At 40.4% G+C, this 16572-nt stretch overlaps 1 protein-coding gene across 2 annotated transcripts; it reads left to right on the top strand.

The window, feature by feature from the left end:
• Positions 1–1964: 1964 nt before the first annotated feature.
• LOC120466697 (uncharacterized) lies at positions 1965–8876 on the top strand. 2 transcript variants are annotated; one of them, XM_039655273.2, is made up of 6 exons: positions 1965–6528; positions 6882–7187; positions 7471–7791; positions 8058–8348; positions 8422–8537; positions 8634–8875. In XM_039655273.2, the coding sequence occupies exons 1-6, from the start codon at positions 6399–6401 to the stop codon at positions 8691–8693; spliced, it is 1224 nt and encodes a 407-aa protein (XP_039511207.2). In that variant the 5' UTR covers positions 1965–6398; the 3' UTR covers positions 8694–8875. The 2 variants fall into 2 exon arrangements, with proteins under 2 accessions (XP_039511207.2, XP_088983057.1); XM_089126931.1 differs by having other exon boundaries at positions 1966–6528; positions 8422–8876.
• The last annotated feature ends 7696 nt before the right edge of the window (positions 8877–16572 follow it).

The raw sequence follows: 16572 nt of genomic DNA, 5'->3' as shown, positions 1-16572 counted from the left end.
TTCAAGATAATTAATAATACAATAATAATTTATTTAATATGTTTTTATTCTTGTTTATATATATATACATTTTTTTCTTTTTTTTTTTACTGATTATGAACAATTGATTTAGCCTGGATGCCATCCCGAACTCCGCCAACAACATTTTTTGGTCGGGAAGTTCGGTCTGGACTCGATCCATTAAGGCAGTGTTTCCCAACCCTGTTCCTGGCGGCACACCAACACTGCGTGTTTTCTTTGTCTCCCTAATCAAACACACCCGATTCAACCCATCAGCTCATTAACCCACCTGATTATGAGCTGATGGGTTGAATCAGGTGTGTTTGATAAGGGAGACAAAGAATACACGCAGTGTTGGTGTGCCGCCAGGAACAGGGTTGGGAAACACTGCATTAAGGAGTAATCATGACCAGGCAAAAAATGATCGGGCCAATCAGATTGCCAGGGCGGGCTTTGTATGATGATGGACAGATGATCTGCAGGGACGTAATCATCACCTTATCAAAGAGCGCTAACTGTTAACTGGTTTCTCTCAGAGATGACTGCAGCTGGAGAATTGAGATGTATAGATTCTGCTGCTGTCACGTCTATTTTAAAAATTAATCAACAGCACATTAAATTTAAAGACAAACAGAAAACTGCAATCAAGGCATTTGTCAATCGGAAAGATAATCGGCAAAAGTGTAACTTATCAGCTGGCTCTGACGGTCGCTAAGTTAAGAAGATGAGACGTAATGAAAAGCCTGTGGTCATTGTGGTTTCTCCTTTGGTCGCACTCATGAAGGACCAAGTGAAAGAAGCAACACTTGTTATTTTACTTCTAAAATAATTAAGTTCTGTTGTTGACAACTATGCTATGCAAAGTATTTGACTTACTGCCTTGCTCAGATTGGTTGTAGGTCTGTCCGACTATCCAATTGAGTGCAGAGTTTTTTTTTTCCTGGTTTGGTTAAGACACGCCTCATAATCAAAGCCCAATTCTCACTAGAATATGAGTATGACGAAGTCAGGCTACAATTGATTATGAATCACGTCAAACCAAATTAATTGTAATTGTATATATACCATTGATGAAAACCAGCTGATACCAAGGCATTTTAAGCCTACAGTGATGTGAATAAGTTTGGACACCCATGCTAAAGTTGCCTAAAAAGAGGAATAAAAAAATCATCTTTTGGATATTGATCTTAATGCCTTCATTAGAAAAATGAGGAAAACTCCAACCTTTAAGGACACAAATTTTCTTTGTGAATGAATAATGTATCATAAATAAATAAATGTTTTTCCTTAAAATACAGGGTGCATAAGTCAGGACACCCCTATGTTAAATTCCCATAGAGTCGGGCAGATTTTTATTTTTAAAAGCCAGTAATTTCATGGATCCAGGATAATATGCATCCTGATAAAGTTCCCTTGGCCTTTGGAATTAAAATATCCCCACATCATCACACACCTTCCACCACACCTAGAGATTGGCATGGGGTACTTTCCATAAGATCATCTTTCAATGCAAATCAAACCAGCTATTAGGCTAACTGAAGTAAAACCATGTTTTACTCATCAATCTCTAGGCATGGTGAATGGTGTGTGATGATGTGGGGATATTTTAATTCCAAAGGTCAAGGGAACTTTATTTGGGAATTTAACATAGGGGTGTCCTGACTTATGCACCCTGTATTTTAAGGAAAAACATTTATTTATTTATTTATTTATGATACATTATTCATTCACAAAGAAAATTTGTGTCCTTAAAGGTTGGAGTTTTCCTCATTTTTCTAATTAAGGCATTAAGATCAATATCCAAAAGATTATTTTTTTTATTCCTCTTTTTAAGCAACTTTAGCATGGGTGTCCAAACTTATTCACATCACTATAGAATTCTAACATAATTTTTCATGAAAAATCAGGATTGTTTTTTTTTTATTTTTATTTTTTTAGTAATAAAACCTGCAAACATTACCGCTATACTATAATTACTGTGGAGTTTAATAGGCTCTGTGTGCCAGTGTAGTGACAAACTTCTGCTTTGTGTAGATGTTGGCATTCTAGTTTCTGATTTACTTCCTGTTTTCAACCGCTACTGTAAAAATAACAGGACCATGAGTTGTCCCTTATACAGAAAAAGAAGTACAATGTGCGTGACTCATTTAAGTTGCAAAGAACTGTGTGTGGGTCGAAGGAGCACTGCTGTGTGCCACTTTGCTCGGCTTCAGGTCTGTATAACAGCCATTTGAGCTTCCACCGTTTCCCGAAAGACGGTAGCCTTCATTCACTGTGGCTGCACAAAATAAGGAGGGTGGGATTTTCGGTTACCCCCCACACCAAGGTTTGCATCCAGCACTTTCTTGAGAATGAAGAGGTTGTCAATCTGGGCCTTATCAACTGATGCCATTCATCGCATGAACTTTGTGTTCTGGTAGCACATTCCAGTTTATGCACCATGTCCCAGGTGACCTCGAGACTCTTATTGTGCAGCTAATGTTGTTCAGTAAAGACAAACACGCAACTGAATGGCTGCAAGTGGTAATGCTGAAGAGGCACAGATGGACGTGGTGGGGCAGCATGGAAAGACAGGTGTCTCTTTGCTGTAGCTGGTTGTTGGTAGGAATAAAATTTGCCAAGGGCAGAGTCGACCAGGGGAATTTCACAGCTGATGCCCTTGCTGCAGATCATCGGCACCTCAGCTGCAGGGAAATCTTTGTATACCTCAGTCACCTAGGAATGTAATAATATATCACATTGTACATGAGTACATTAAATCAAAAGGGAAGGAAAAAATCTGAAATATACAGTTTAAAAAAGGATATTTATTTATATGATATCTTACTGAACTGGGAAATCTGATATTGTTAAATCATTACTTACTCAAAGGACAGAAAGATCAGGCAAGTCCCCACTAAGGCCTTTGTAGAGTGTGCTCCTGTGTGGATAAAATGTACATGAGTGGAAAGTGGAAGATCCACAAAGGTATTCCAATGCAAAGATATGTGTTGCAAAAAGTCTACAATATTCAGCTTTTACCTTACACCCTCAGTTGTTGCTCTACACTTTGGTTTAGCAGACAGCACTGTCCTCTTGTCCACAGGGCCTGGTGAGGCAGCCTCACGCTAGGAGCGGCCTTGCTGATGACCAGCCGCCAAGTGTTTGTACCTGATTGTGGATTCTAGGGGAAAGGTTTGGAGGATGGATTCAATCGATGCATCAAGAAGAGGTTTTAGTGGGTAATTTATGGGAAGATCGACTATGAATAGTGAGGAACTGGGGTTGGGTGTGCCTTTGGAGCCAGCAGCCTGAATTTCTGATCAAATCTGTGCTCTGATGTTTCTGCAGCAGGGGGCGGTTCCAAAGCAATGGCATTCGGTGGTATTGGCATCTGTGTTGCTGAGAAGAGGGAAAATGACGATCTAGTCTGGGGAAGAGAGTTACGAGCTGAAGTGCAAAAGTTGTTTGTGGTGGCAGCATAATGCTTGGGTCGGCCCCAGGGGCTTGGTTGTAAAGGTAAAGGGAAAGGCAAAGGAAGAGGAAAGCTGGGGTGGACAATAGGCAATCGGAGCTTGCACCACTAGCTGAGGTAGCCTCACGCTAGGAGTGCCCTTGCAGGGTTAAAAGCATTGTGAAGTTTAAGTGGCAGAGCAAAGATAGCAGTTCACGTTTAGAACCGTTTAGACCGTCTAGGAAGGTGGACGTGATAATAAGTATCTTATCTCTATTTCCTTGTGCAGTGACTTGACAAAAAGCTGCATCCCTCCCAAACAGGCCCCACTCTTTTCCTCCCTCTGCTCAGCCACACACCATGGCTTTTCTAGTGGGCTTTTGCTAGTGGAGCAAGTTGAGCTGTTTCGGCCTCTCTATCCCACCATCTCTAACCTACTGGTACCATTGTCCTTAGCCTGCAGCTCCTAGCGAAAGGCTGGCCCAAACAACACTTCCTTCTCCTTTTCCTCCGGCTGACATTAAGTTTTTTCCCCACCAGTGACCAACCTTAGTGTGAGGCTCCATCTGCTAGCGGCGCAGGCCCAGTCAGCCTATTTTCCACCCCAGCTTTCCTCTTTCCATGGGCTGAATCCAAAAACACCTCCTATACCCCTCAAACAGGGCGTTATTTGAGGGGACAGCCATATGTAGTGGTGTCCAAAACCAGAGTGGACATTGAGTGCACTCATTCAATCCCACATTGCACTGCAATAATGAGTGTACAACCGATAAACTCAACGGCTGTCCAAATTCATTATTGCCTTTCATTCACAGTATAGTGGACTAATGTAGGGAATAGTGAATTAGGGTTTAGGGGGCGATTTCAAGAACGAGGCCCTGGACTTGCTTCCACTGAACTCTGTTACCTAGGCTATATTGACTTTGTTCTTGTTTTGTGGCAAGGGCATCTTGGGCACAGATGCCCTTGCCACAGCACACCATTGCTTTGGAACTGCCCCCTGTCACCAGCAACATCAGAGCTCTGATTTTATCTGAATCAAGTCGCAAGAAAATATTTTTCAATGACCTTAAATCCAGCTAATACCCCATACCGTCCGTATCTTTTCCTCCTAAGAATTCTGCATCGCATCCAGGCGATACACTGAAATCATCTGTACTGCTTTTCCCCATATGAAGCGTGAGTTAAATACCTGTCTTGTGATACTAGCAGAGCTTGCTTTATCCTATGGAGGGACACATTTTTTCTTCCAAGCCTGTGGAAACATCTCATGTGCAGTATGTAGATTGGCCGCCCATTCAACCATAGCTTGTCTCAATTCCTCCATGTCCTCAGCCAAACCAAACTAAATCAACCATTTTATGTATCTCATCCGCCAACTGCCAAATTCGACAGATTCCAGAAGATCTGCTGTTTTTTCTTCCAACAGACTCTGCAATCATTTTAACAGAGGAAAATGCACAAGACAGTGTTGTTATTTTTTTGCTTATGCCCACCCACTGCCTTATCTCCCTCGAATCCTTTGTCTTCATGTTAAAGATCAAATCTCTCTTAACTAAGTTGTGCCACGACAAGGTTAAATTATGGTTAACCTTCCTTATCCAGTGGAACAGTTCCTGCTTTCACACCCCCGCAATGATGCCAATTCTAAGACTCCCTTATTTGGAATCACAGCTTGCGATCAATTCATTATAAGCAGTGTAGTATTTTCTGGTATTCCGGCCACAGCCGATGGTGTTATGAGTGTAATAAAATGCCCACAGCCCAGTGTTCATTTCTACACACAAACACAGCCCGCCTCAGTGCAGGGCTCGCACTAATAAAATCGACTCATGTCAAATATAACGTTACATTAAATGTAGTGAACTTGCCCACGACTCAGTAGTATCCACAAACACTAACATTACATACACATGTCCCACCGTTTCTGTAAAAATAAACCAACACATATACAGTCAGCTCAGGCCGACGGTGTTTTCAGTGCAGTGAATGTGTCCGCTGTTCCGTGCCCACATTCACTCACAGACATGATAAGCCCCATAAGGCTCACCCCGCTCGCTCTCTCAGCGGACTGCTATAAGGCAATCGAGCACAGCAAGGACCCCCGGCCCGCCTCAAACACTGCAAGAACACACAATCTAAAGACACGGGAGGCTGACTGGTTGACTGTTTGTTGACTTTAATTTGCGACAGTGCTGCAGAGCTTGTGGTCTCTAGGGACATCACAACAAATCTAGACGTGAAAGTTACAGGTTGAGCGCCCCTAGTGGCCAAAAATTCCACAATGTGGCTTTGACAGTAAAGTCAATCTAGGCCAGGTTTTTATAATTCAGCTGCTCAGGTACTGTAAATTTAGTGGTATGATCCATTTCAGAGGCTGCAAAAATTACATTTTATAATCAGTCAGAGCTATAGAAATGCTTCACGTTACAAGTAGGTTACTTTCTACAAACACCCTCACGCTTTCTTTAGGGGGGTTAGGACCCTCCATGCCCATAATTCACACCCTGATCTGCACAACTCGTTCAGGCTCTTGTCATTTTTAGACTGGACTATTGAAACGCCCTTCCAACATGTGCAATGAAACCTCTACAAATAATTCAAAACAGCAGCACAACTGGTCTTTAACAAGCCCAAGAAAGGCCAGTACCAGTCACACCTCTCTTCATCAATCTATAGATGGTTCCCAATTCCAGTCCAGGCATCCCAATGCAATACACTTTCATGTTGTTTCTCTTATCTGACAGAATTTATTCAGTTCAAGAACTTCTTTCCTACTGAGTGATTATCTACAGTAAATCATATGTGTAAGATAGGAGAAACTGCAAAGTGAGCAGAACTGTGGGTTTTTATAGGAAGTTGCTTCAAGGTTTAAACACTGTGAAATAGGGCTTCTTCATTTTCACACACAAGATTTCACAAGATCACATGGATTGTGGTTAAAGATGCATGGTTATTTTACTGCATGGTTATGTTTAACATTTTACTACTCACCAGCTCTTACCTCAGTGCATCTGTCATTTATATTTGTAGACTACTGTTGAAAGAATTTTTTAACATGATTTGGTTCTGTTGGTGTCTTTGGTGTCTGGTTGGTGAGTTTTAAATATTTCTTTTATAACTTTAGTCTTTCTGCAATGGAGTCAGTGTTTGTTTTTCCTCAGTGTCCTTTTATACAACTACACTGAAGCTTAAATACCAGCAGCATTAGTTGTAGTTGGAGACGTAATTCTCATCCATATAACCGATTTTCTTAAGAAAAGTGTGTGATGTTTGGAGTTCAAATGAAGTTCAGTTCAGTGAATGAGTGAAAATCACTACAAAGATACAATTAATAATCCCCACACTATTTTTCTCTTTTGGGTATAGCCATTCTATCTAGACGTAGACTTATTTACTTCAGTAAACCATTGTGAAGTCTCACTCTGTTTTTCTTTTTGTGTTTCAGGAGTTGAGATGAAGCCAGTGTCAGTGATGGAGGGAGACTCTGTCACTTTACACACTGATAGAGAAATGAGGAATAATGATCTGATTGTGTGGAGATTTGGACCTGAAAACACTTTAATAGCTGAAATCCTTGTAGCGGACAGCAGTGTGACTGTAAATGATCATTATGATGAGAGATTCAGAGGCAGAATGAAGGTGGATTATCAAACTGGATGTCTGACCATCGCAAACATTGGAATTGAGCACGCTGGACGTTATGAACTACAGATCGACGGTTTGAAGAAGTTTTTCTTCGTCATTTTAAATGGTGAGTTAAATATCAGTTTCATATATTATTCCTTTTTTTAGTATGTTATTTCAAACGATTTACTTTAGTGAATGTGGTTTTCAAATTAATTAACCAATCAGTAAAACCATTGATCAGCTCTACCAAACGTGGATATTTTTCCACTAAGAAACGAATTATTATGTTTTGATGCAATCTGTATTGTGAAAAGCGCTATATAAATATACTTGACTATTTGTTTACCATCTTAAAGGTATTTGAAAGACTTGATCTGTGACAACCCCTGTTTCTGTTTGTCCTTTAGGTGTATTTGCTGATCAAGATGAGAGGAAGTTATTGTCAGTGATGGAGGGAGACTCTGTCAATTTATACAGTGATAGTGAAATGGAGGATGGTGATGATCTGGTTCAGTGGAGTTTTGGAAACTATTTAATAGTTCAAATCAATGAAACGGCTGACAAAATTACTGTATATGATGATGTCCTTGAAGGAAGATTCAGAGACAGACTGCAGGTGGATCCTCAAACTGGATCTCTGAACATCACAAACACCAGAAGTGAACACACTGGATTTTATCAACTGCAGACCAATCGTGTGAAGAAGGTTTTCATCCTCAGTGTCTATTGTGAGTTTAATAAGTTGATTTTTACAGCTTTAAAGTGGATTTAAATATGTATTGTTATATAAAATAACATAAAAGATAACATACTTCTTTAACATTAAATTGTCTAATAGATTTCCAGGTCTATAATTGACTTCTATATCATCTAACTTCTATTATATTTATCATCTATGTTTTATAGAAACTCTACTTTTGATCAGTCTTGGTTTCTCTGAATGTTTCTTTCTCATCTAATTTGATATCTCCATTTATTCTCGGTTTTTTTCAAGCACCTCTGCCTGTTCCTGCCATCTTCTGTTACTGTCCTTCAACTCCATCATCATCAGTGTCCAGACATGTGCTGCTGTGTTCAGTTTTGAATGTGAGTCAAGCGACTCTCTCCTGGTTCAAAGGAAACAGGTTAATCTCCAGCACTGCTGTGCCTGATTTCAGCATCAGTCTCTCTCTGCCTCTGGAGGTGGAGTATCAGGATAAAAACACCTACAGCTGTGTGCTGAACAATTCATTCACTGCCAAGACTCAACACCTCGACATCAGTCAAGTCTGTCGCACATGTTCAGGTACGGCAGCGCTGATGTGATATAAGAATATTTATCACTGAGCTGATCTCAGTTTCATGCTTTTACTCCACAGACTCTGATGCTGTTGAAGCTGTGATCCGATTGGTTGTTACTGCTCTGGTGGGTGTGGCTGCTTCAGCTGCTATTGTTGTGCTGGTTTATGACATCAGATCCAGAAGAGCTGAACAGGTTCGAGAACAAATGTCCTCATCCGTAACCTAAATCATAATGTAATTTCTGGATCTTAATTTTTTTTTATTTTTTTTTTTTTATGGCTTGATACAGGTGGTTCTCAACCAGGGGTGCGTTTCCTATACAATGACGGAACTCACTAGCACTGCTTAACTACTTAATACGATGCATCATTGAGGAAATCATCTAGCTAGTCAGAACTGTTTTACGAAACCATATTGTCGTAAATTGATCGTATAACAACGTTGGTTAATGATGTCACGCAGTTGGTTTAGTAATAACTACTTTTAAAGAATCTGTTTGATCTCTTGACAAACTAAAAAACGTAAGATGACATTTGTATGTATTCTAAATAAAAGTTACAGATTGTACTGAATGTCAGCTTGCTTATTTTGCTCAAGTTAAGGATTTATTAAGTCCACATGTCATGCAAACAGTCAAAAAATTATGCTGCTAACCACAGGTCATAAGCTAACACAGCTCTTGTTGCACATGTCTAACATTGATGCCCTAACTTGCTACCAGCAGGTAGTAAATAATCTGTCCCAAACTTTTGTTGAGCTCTCTTTGGAACTCAACATTACAATAACGAAGGAGCTATGTTTTGGTGGCAGAGACAAGGCATCACCTCTGTCCCAGACACTTAGCATCCAGGGTCAGCCAATGGAACAAGTGCAGGTATTCAGGTACCTGAACACCAAAATAGACACTTCTATATTGTCATCAATCTATAATCCATTGAAGTTAATATACATTCTATACACTATATTGCCAAAAGTATTGGGACACCCCTCCAAATCATTGAATTCCGGTGTTCCAATCACTTCCATAGCCACAGTTGTATAAATCAAGCACTTAGGCATGCAGACTGTTTCTACAAACATTTGTGAAAGAATGGGTCGCTCACAGGAGCTCGGTGAATTTGAGCATTTTACCATTATAGGTTGCCACCTGCGTAATAAGTCCATAATTTAGTTTCTGAAGTCATAATTTAGCACAAGTAAAATTGAAAAAAAGGGAGAAAAAGGCAACTATCCATTGATAATGTAACTGGAAAAACAAGAAAAATGAATGTCTGGTTTCCATTTTTGCATTTGCATTGGTGTGTGGTCCGAAAATTGAATTGTGAAGCGTTACATGGACCGTGAAGCACTGCAGAATTTACAAGAAGCTGTAGCCTTCTTCTAGATGTTGTTTTGCAAATATATTCTTTATGATTTTTGTAGCTGATCACTTTCTTGGGAGTGCGAGTGAACGGGGTTGGGTGACAGGCAGCGATAACAAAAATACATAATTAGCAATGACCAATAGACCTTATTCAGAGCAGCGCCATGACGGGTATGAAAGTGAGGCTGTGAGGGATAGACTTACCGTGTTTCCAATGGCATCCGCTGTAAAAAGCTGAATAAAGTGGCTAGATTACTTATAATTTTCCTCAGTTTACATTGTCGGGAGTTTTTTGTCAACTGACATTTCTTGGAAAGATATTTTTCTTCTAGTTACAGGTGTACCCACATCTTGGAAATTTTCTTTAATAAGGCCAATACCTAAAAAGCCTGGTGCAAGTAAGCCTGAAGATTTTCGACCTATATAGCCATCACCTCCATATTATGTAAAACAATGGAGAGAGTTCTGGTAGATCTCTTGAACTCCCAAGTAACCAGCGTGATAGATCCGCTGCAGTTCGCTTATAGAAGTAATAGAGGGACAGATGATGCTGTGCTGGTCCTTTTAGTCTCTATTTCAAAACAGCTTGCACTCCCAAAAGGGCATGCTAGAGTTTTATTTATAGATTTTAGTGCAGCATTTAATTCTATGAAGCTACATATTCTCCTGCAAAGACTAGTTAATATTAATATAGATAACAGCCTGATTCTCTGGATCAGAGATTTTCTCTCTTGTCGCCCTCAGAGGGTAAGTTTAAACTGCTTTTTGTCTGGAGTGCGTACTCTTAGTACAGGATACCCTCAAGGCAGCGTTCTTTCACCTATGCTTTTCTCCTTATTTACAAATGATTTTAATATAAACACTAGCACCTTTAAATTGATCAAATATGCAGATGATATGGCCTTAGTAGGACTTTTCCAAAAAAAACGAATTCCTCGGATGAAGCCTCTTATCTTGCACATGTAAAGGCTCTTAAAGCATGGTGCAAAGAAAGCGAGCTAGAAATTAATGTAGCAAAGACAAATGAGCTAATTTTTGGCAAAAAACAAGACATAATAACAGAGCCAATTTTACTAAATGGTCAAGTAGTTGAAATTGTTTAAACTTTTAAATATTTAGGTATGGTTCTTGATAACCACCTGAGTTTTACAGATAATACAGAATTTATCTTCAAGAAATGCTCACAACGACTCAGTCTTCTTAGAAGACTGAACTGCTTGGGTGTCAGTGCTCAGATTACTGAGCTAGTGTATATTACACATATTGAAAGTGTTTTAACTTTTCACCTTTCTGCTTGATTTGACCACTTAAACAGCAAACTAAAGAAAAAGCTCAACAGGATAGTGTCAATGGCCAGCAAAATTGTAGGCAAACCACAAAAACCGCTGTTCCAATTATATATTGACAGAATGAGGAATAAGGCTAGAAAAATCACTGCAGATAGTACTCACCCTCTTTCCAGCGAGTTTGAACTAATGAAGTCTGGGAGGCGCTTTAGAGTGCCTCTGGCTAAAAGTTCCTTTAAAAGATCTTTTATTCCAAATGCCATTAGTATCCTTAACAAAAAAAAAAAAAAAAAAAAAAAAAAACAGTAACAAATGAGCTGCTATCTTAATGTATAAGTATACATATTCTTAACAAGTTTTTTATTATTATTATTTTTTTTTTTATTAATCTAGAAATGTTTCTTTATTATGTCTGAGACATTATTTGTATGTTTTTATCTGTTTTGTTCTGTATGTTGCGGTGAGCCAAAGACAAATTTCCACCCTGGTGGACAATAAAGATTTATTCTATTCTATTCTATTCTATTTCAGTGTTTCATGAGCAGAACAATCCGAAAACACATTAAATAACAGTACAGCCCATTGAAGAGATGCAAGTCTATCCCTCACAGCCTCGCTTTCATTCTCATTAAAAATCAAAAATGGCGCTGCCGTGAATAAGGCGTATGAATCATGTTATTGGTTGGATTTGAATCAGTACGTTTTACAATTTAAGCAAGGATGTTAACAAAAAAATTAGTCAATATACTGGCAAATTAGTGATATTTTAATTTTTCACAGTTATGGTCTTGTCTGGTCTTGATTAAAAATCCTGAGTCCTCAATGTCTCAAAGACAGAGACAAGACCGAGACCATCAAAAAGTCCATCAAAAAGTCAAGACCAGTCTCAGGTACTGCAACACTAGTACTAACAATAGGAAAGTATGTAGCAAGATCAAAGATTGAAGTAACGTTGATGTGTGAGCTGCAAACACAGACAATTGAGCGTGGATGTAATGTTTTTAATAAATGAAACTACAGATACATTGAAGTAAACTTGAGCAAAGAATATAATTATATATATATATATATATATATATATATATACACACACATAATAATGAAAAGGAAAGAAATAAAGGGAGAAGAGCAAAGAATGGCAAGAATTACAAAGCATTATCCTGTGAGAACCATCAGAGAATCAAATCGCCAACGCAACTAAAGATCGATAAGAACAGTTACTTGCATTGATTTGATAATCTTGCATTGGATAACAGATAATCCGTAAATCCAGCTGTGTAAAACGTTATACAGTGGTATGAAAAAGTTTGGGCACCCCTGTAAATTTTCATGATTTTCTTTTATAAATCATTGGTTGTCTGGATAAGAAATTTCAATTAAATATATCATATAGAAGACAAACACAGTGATATTTGAGAAGTGAAATAAAGTTTATATGATTTATGGAAAGTGTGCAAGAATTATTTAAACTAAATTAGGCATGTGCATAAATTTAGTCACCACAAAATAAAAATTAACTCAATATTTTGTGCATCCTCCTTTTGCATAAATAACAGCCTCTAAACGCTTTCTATAGCTTCCAATTAGAGTCTGGATTCTGGCGGAAGGTATTTTGGACCATTCTTCTTTACAAAACATCTCCAGTTCAGTCAGGTTTGATGGTTTACGAGCATGGACAGCCCGCTTTAAATCATACCACACATTTTCAATAATATTCAGGTCTGGGGAGTGAGATGGCCATTCCAGAACGTTGTACTTGTTCCTCTGCATGAATGCCTTAGTAGATTTTGAGGAGTGTTTTGGGTTGTTGTCTTGTTGAAAGATCCAGCCCCGGCGCAACTTCAACTTTGCCACTGATTCCTGGACATTGTTCTCCAGAATCTGCTGATATTGAATGGAATCCATGCGACCCTCAACTTTAACCAGATTCCCAGTCCCAGCACTGGTCACACAGCCCCACAGCATGATGGAACCACCACCAAATTTTACTGTAGGTAACAAGTGTTTTTCTTGGAATGCTGTGTTCTTTTTCCGCCATGCATAACGCCCCTTGTTTTGCCCAAATAACTCTATTTTAGTTTCATCAGTCCACAGCACCTTATTCCAAAATGAAGCTGGCTTGTCCAAATGTTCTTGAGCATACCTCAAGCGACACTGTTTGTGGCGTGTGCTGAGAAAAGGCTTTTCCGCATTACTCGTCCATTCAGCATCTCCTTGTGTAAAGTGCGCTGAATAGTTGAACGATGCACAGTGACACCATCTGCAGCAAGTTGATGTTGTAGGTCTTTGGAGCTGGTCTGTGGGTTGACTGTGACTGTTCTCACCATCCTGCGTCTCTGCTTATATGAGATCTTTCTTGGTCTGCCACTTCTGGCCTTAACTAGAACTGTGCCTCTGGTCTTCCAATTCCTCACCATGTTCCTCACAGTTGAAACTGGGAGCTTAAATCTCTGAGACAGCTTTCTGTATCCTTCCCCTAAACCATGATGTTGAACAATCTTTGTTTTCAGGTAATTTGAGAGTTGTTTAGAGGCTCCCATGTTGCCACTCTTCAGAGAAGATGCAAAGAGAAGAACTACTTACAATTGGCCTCATTAAATACCCTTTTTATGATTGGATTCACCTGTGTATGGAGGTCAAGGGTCACTGAGGTTACCAAACCAATTTTTTGTTGGAGACATGAACAAGCTGGGGAACAATAATCTGTATAAGATGGGGAAGAATTGACGGGAAGGGGGGTGAGGGGAGGAGAAAAATCACAGAGATCCGAGTTCGATCCCCGCAAGAACATGCTTTTTCTTACTGGGTCTAATGTCTTTTTTATTAATGTCAATATTTATTTAGTGCAATATAAGGAATGCAGTTCAGCATGCAGGCAATTAAGAATGCATTTAATTATTAACACGTTGCATTTGGATTTACTTTTTTTCTTCTTTTGATCAAAACTTCTTGTGCCTTGAATCTTTTGTTATGCCACTGTATCAACGTGGTCTGATTTACGGTGACAAGTTGCAGAGTTGTATCTTTCATAATAATGCCATTGATTAAAATGAGCTGTCGAATCTTTTTATAATCATTTAGAATTAGTGACCATCTTGAAAGGGTTTGGTGTCCAATTTTCTTTGGGGCTATTATGAATGTTGCACAATCTGATAAATATTGTTTCTACAAGACGGCTGCAGTTTGGCCACTGAGCAGCTGAACCAGTAGAACCAAGTACACACCTTTTTGTGGTTTCAACTCCTGAAAATACAGCCTTCTTTTTCGGAGACCTAAACCGACCAGTGAGCAGTCTCTCCTGATGTCGAGCAGCGTAAGAAATCCGGTCCTTATCGTGTTGCTCCAAGTTCTGCCAAAGACCCACAATGGTGCTGGCCTGCTGATTGGTAAGAGTGAGGCCTTTTCCATTTCTTAGCTCCACCAAGTATTCCGCAAGCTCATCAACACAATCCATTCCTGGCAAACTCTGTTCATCCACGGCCTAGGAGGAAGTATTACATTAGATTTGAATTATTTCAAGAAGGTCAAACATCAATAAATATAATGCATACTGGTATTTCTCTTACAACTTGCTCTGAAGATGTAGATTGTCCAGGTAACCCAGACGGGGCCCCCAGCAGGTGAGTGGACTGGACAGGAGGAACAGACGAATGTTGCACACCCAGCAGGTGAGTGGACTGGACAGGAGGAGCAGACGCATGTTGGACCCCCAGTAGGTGAGTGGACTGGACAGGAGGAGCGGGTGCAGATGGGACACCCAGCAGGTGAGTGGACTGGACAGGAGGAGCGGGGGCAGATGGGACACCCAGCAGGTGAGTGGACTGGACAGGAGGAGCGGGTGCAGATGGGACACCCAGCAGGTGAGTGGACTGGACAGGAGGAGCGGGTGCAGATGGGACACCCAGCAGGTGAGTGGACTGGACAGGAGGAACAGACGCATGTTGGACACCCAGCAGGTGAGTGGACTGGACAGGAGGAGCAGACGCATGTTGGACCCCCAGAAGGTGAGTGGACTGGACAGGAGGAGCGGGTGCAGATGGGACACCCAGCAGGTAAGTGGACTGGACAGGAGGAGCGGGTGCAGATGGGACACCCAGCAGGTGAGTGGACTGGACAGGAGGAGTGAACTGACCAGAAATCTCAGGAGCACAAGAGGCAGGTAGCACTGAGATCACATCAGATGTGTCCAAAAGTAAATCAGCAAGAGTGACCTCAATGTGTTCAAGTTCTTCAAAGCCCTCATCAGTCTCTACTGACTCTTCCAACTGCAATGTATTTGCCTCCTCGGAGTCTGGCACCATACAATGTAGAGGTTCATTGTTCTGCCTCAACAGGTACTGCACTCCAATCAGTTCACCTGAAAAAGCAAAACCAATTTAAAAAAAAAAAAACTACATAGAAACAGAAACAGAACTATGAGCATAAACATACAATATTACATATGAATACCTGTGTACTTTGCGGGTGGTGTAAAAGAAGGAATCAGCTTCCTGCCAAAAACCTTCTCATAATCTTTATTCACACTGTGAACCAGCTCGCCCGAGTATGTGCGCAGGCCAGAGGCCTCTGCCTCCAGAGCAGCTGCTGCCCTGTTGTGGTTCCAGCGATGTAGCCCATCTAGTAGGTAGATCTGGAAGTTGAGCGAGTTTGTTTTCCTAAAGTAAATATATATATATATTAAAAAAATGGCAAAAAGGAATAAGGTAAAGTATTTCTGTTAAACATAAACATTATTGAGTTGAACGTACCTGGAATGAACCGGTTTAAGTGACAGTGGAATGACTCCAAAGATGTAGAACCTCTGGCACAGCGCAGTGTCTGCAGTTGAGCTCCTCCCTTGGTGATGGTTCCAGTCTGTGTGTACAGAGCCACACCAGGTGGGTCCTGAATGCACTTAACATGTCTCTTCTGAACACGCCAGATGTGCTGCATTCTGATGGGGTCCAGAAGAGCAAAACCAAGGGCATCCTTACCCTTGTCACTGATGAGCTCACTGATGAGCTGATCCAACAGCTGGATGGTTTGGTCTTCTCCACGAGTCTTCCTCGTGCAGTGCAGCTCTAACTCTTCTTTTTTTATTTGCCGATCTAGCTGCTTCTCCGTCAGAGCCATCAGGCCTTGCTCTTTTAGCTGTGCTCTTTTTGCCTCTCTCAACTTGTTGACATCAGCAGCATCCCACTCAAAAATACATGCTGACATGCGAGCCATGAAAGTGGGATAGAGCTGGTGTGCATCAGTGGTGCATCCCACAGCGAGACGTTGCATAAAGTGCCAGATGTCGAGGCGAACAATCAAGTTAGGCCATCCACCAAATCTGGCCTTCAGCTTGGTCTCACCCATATCCTTGCAGCAGCCACAGTCCACATAGAGAGCAACAGGAGGGTCTACACCTGCAGCTTTATACCTGCGAGAAATAATTATCAAAAGTAATTAAAGAATTTCATCATCAAACAACAGTAAATTACAAATGCAAATTGTAAATAGTAAATTCTAAACTAAGGACAAGTTAAATTACATGTAAGTGAAATGTGTATTACAGGTAACATACATGTCTACCAAGCCAGCTGCCATAAGATCCA

Source organism: Pimephales promelas, chromosome 24 (assembly GCF_988280905.1).
Source record: "Pimephales promelas chromosome 24, fPimPro1.hap1.1, whole genome shotgun sequence".
Taxonomy (NCBI): domain Eukaryota; kingdom Metazoa; phylum Chordata; class Actinopteri; order Cypriniformes; family Leuciscidae; genus Pimephales; species Pimephales promelas.
Note: the sequence above shows the minus strand (reverse complement) of the source record. Positions and strands in the feature narration are given on the sequence as shown.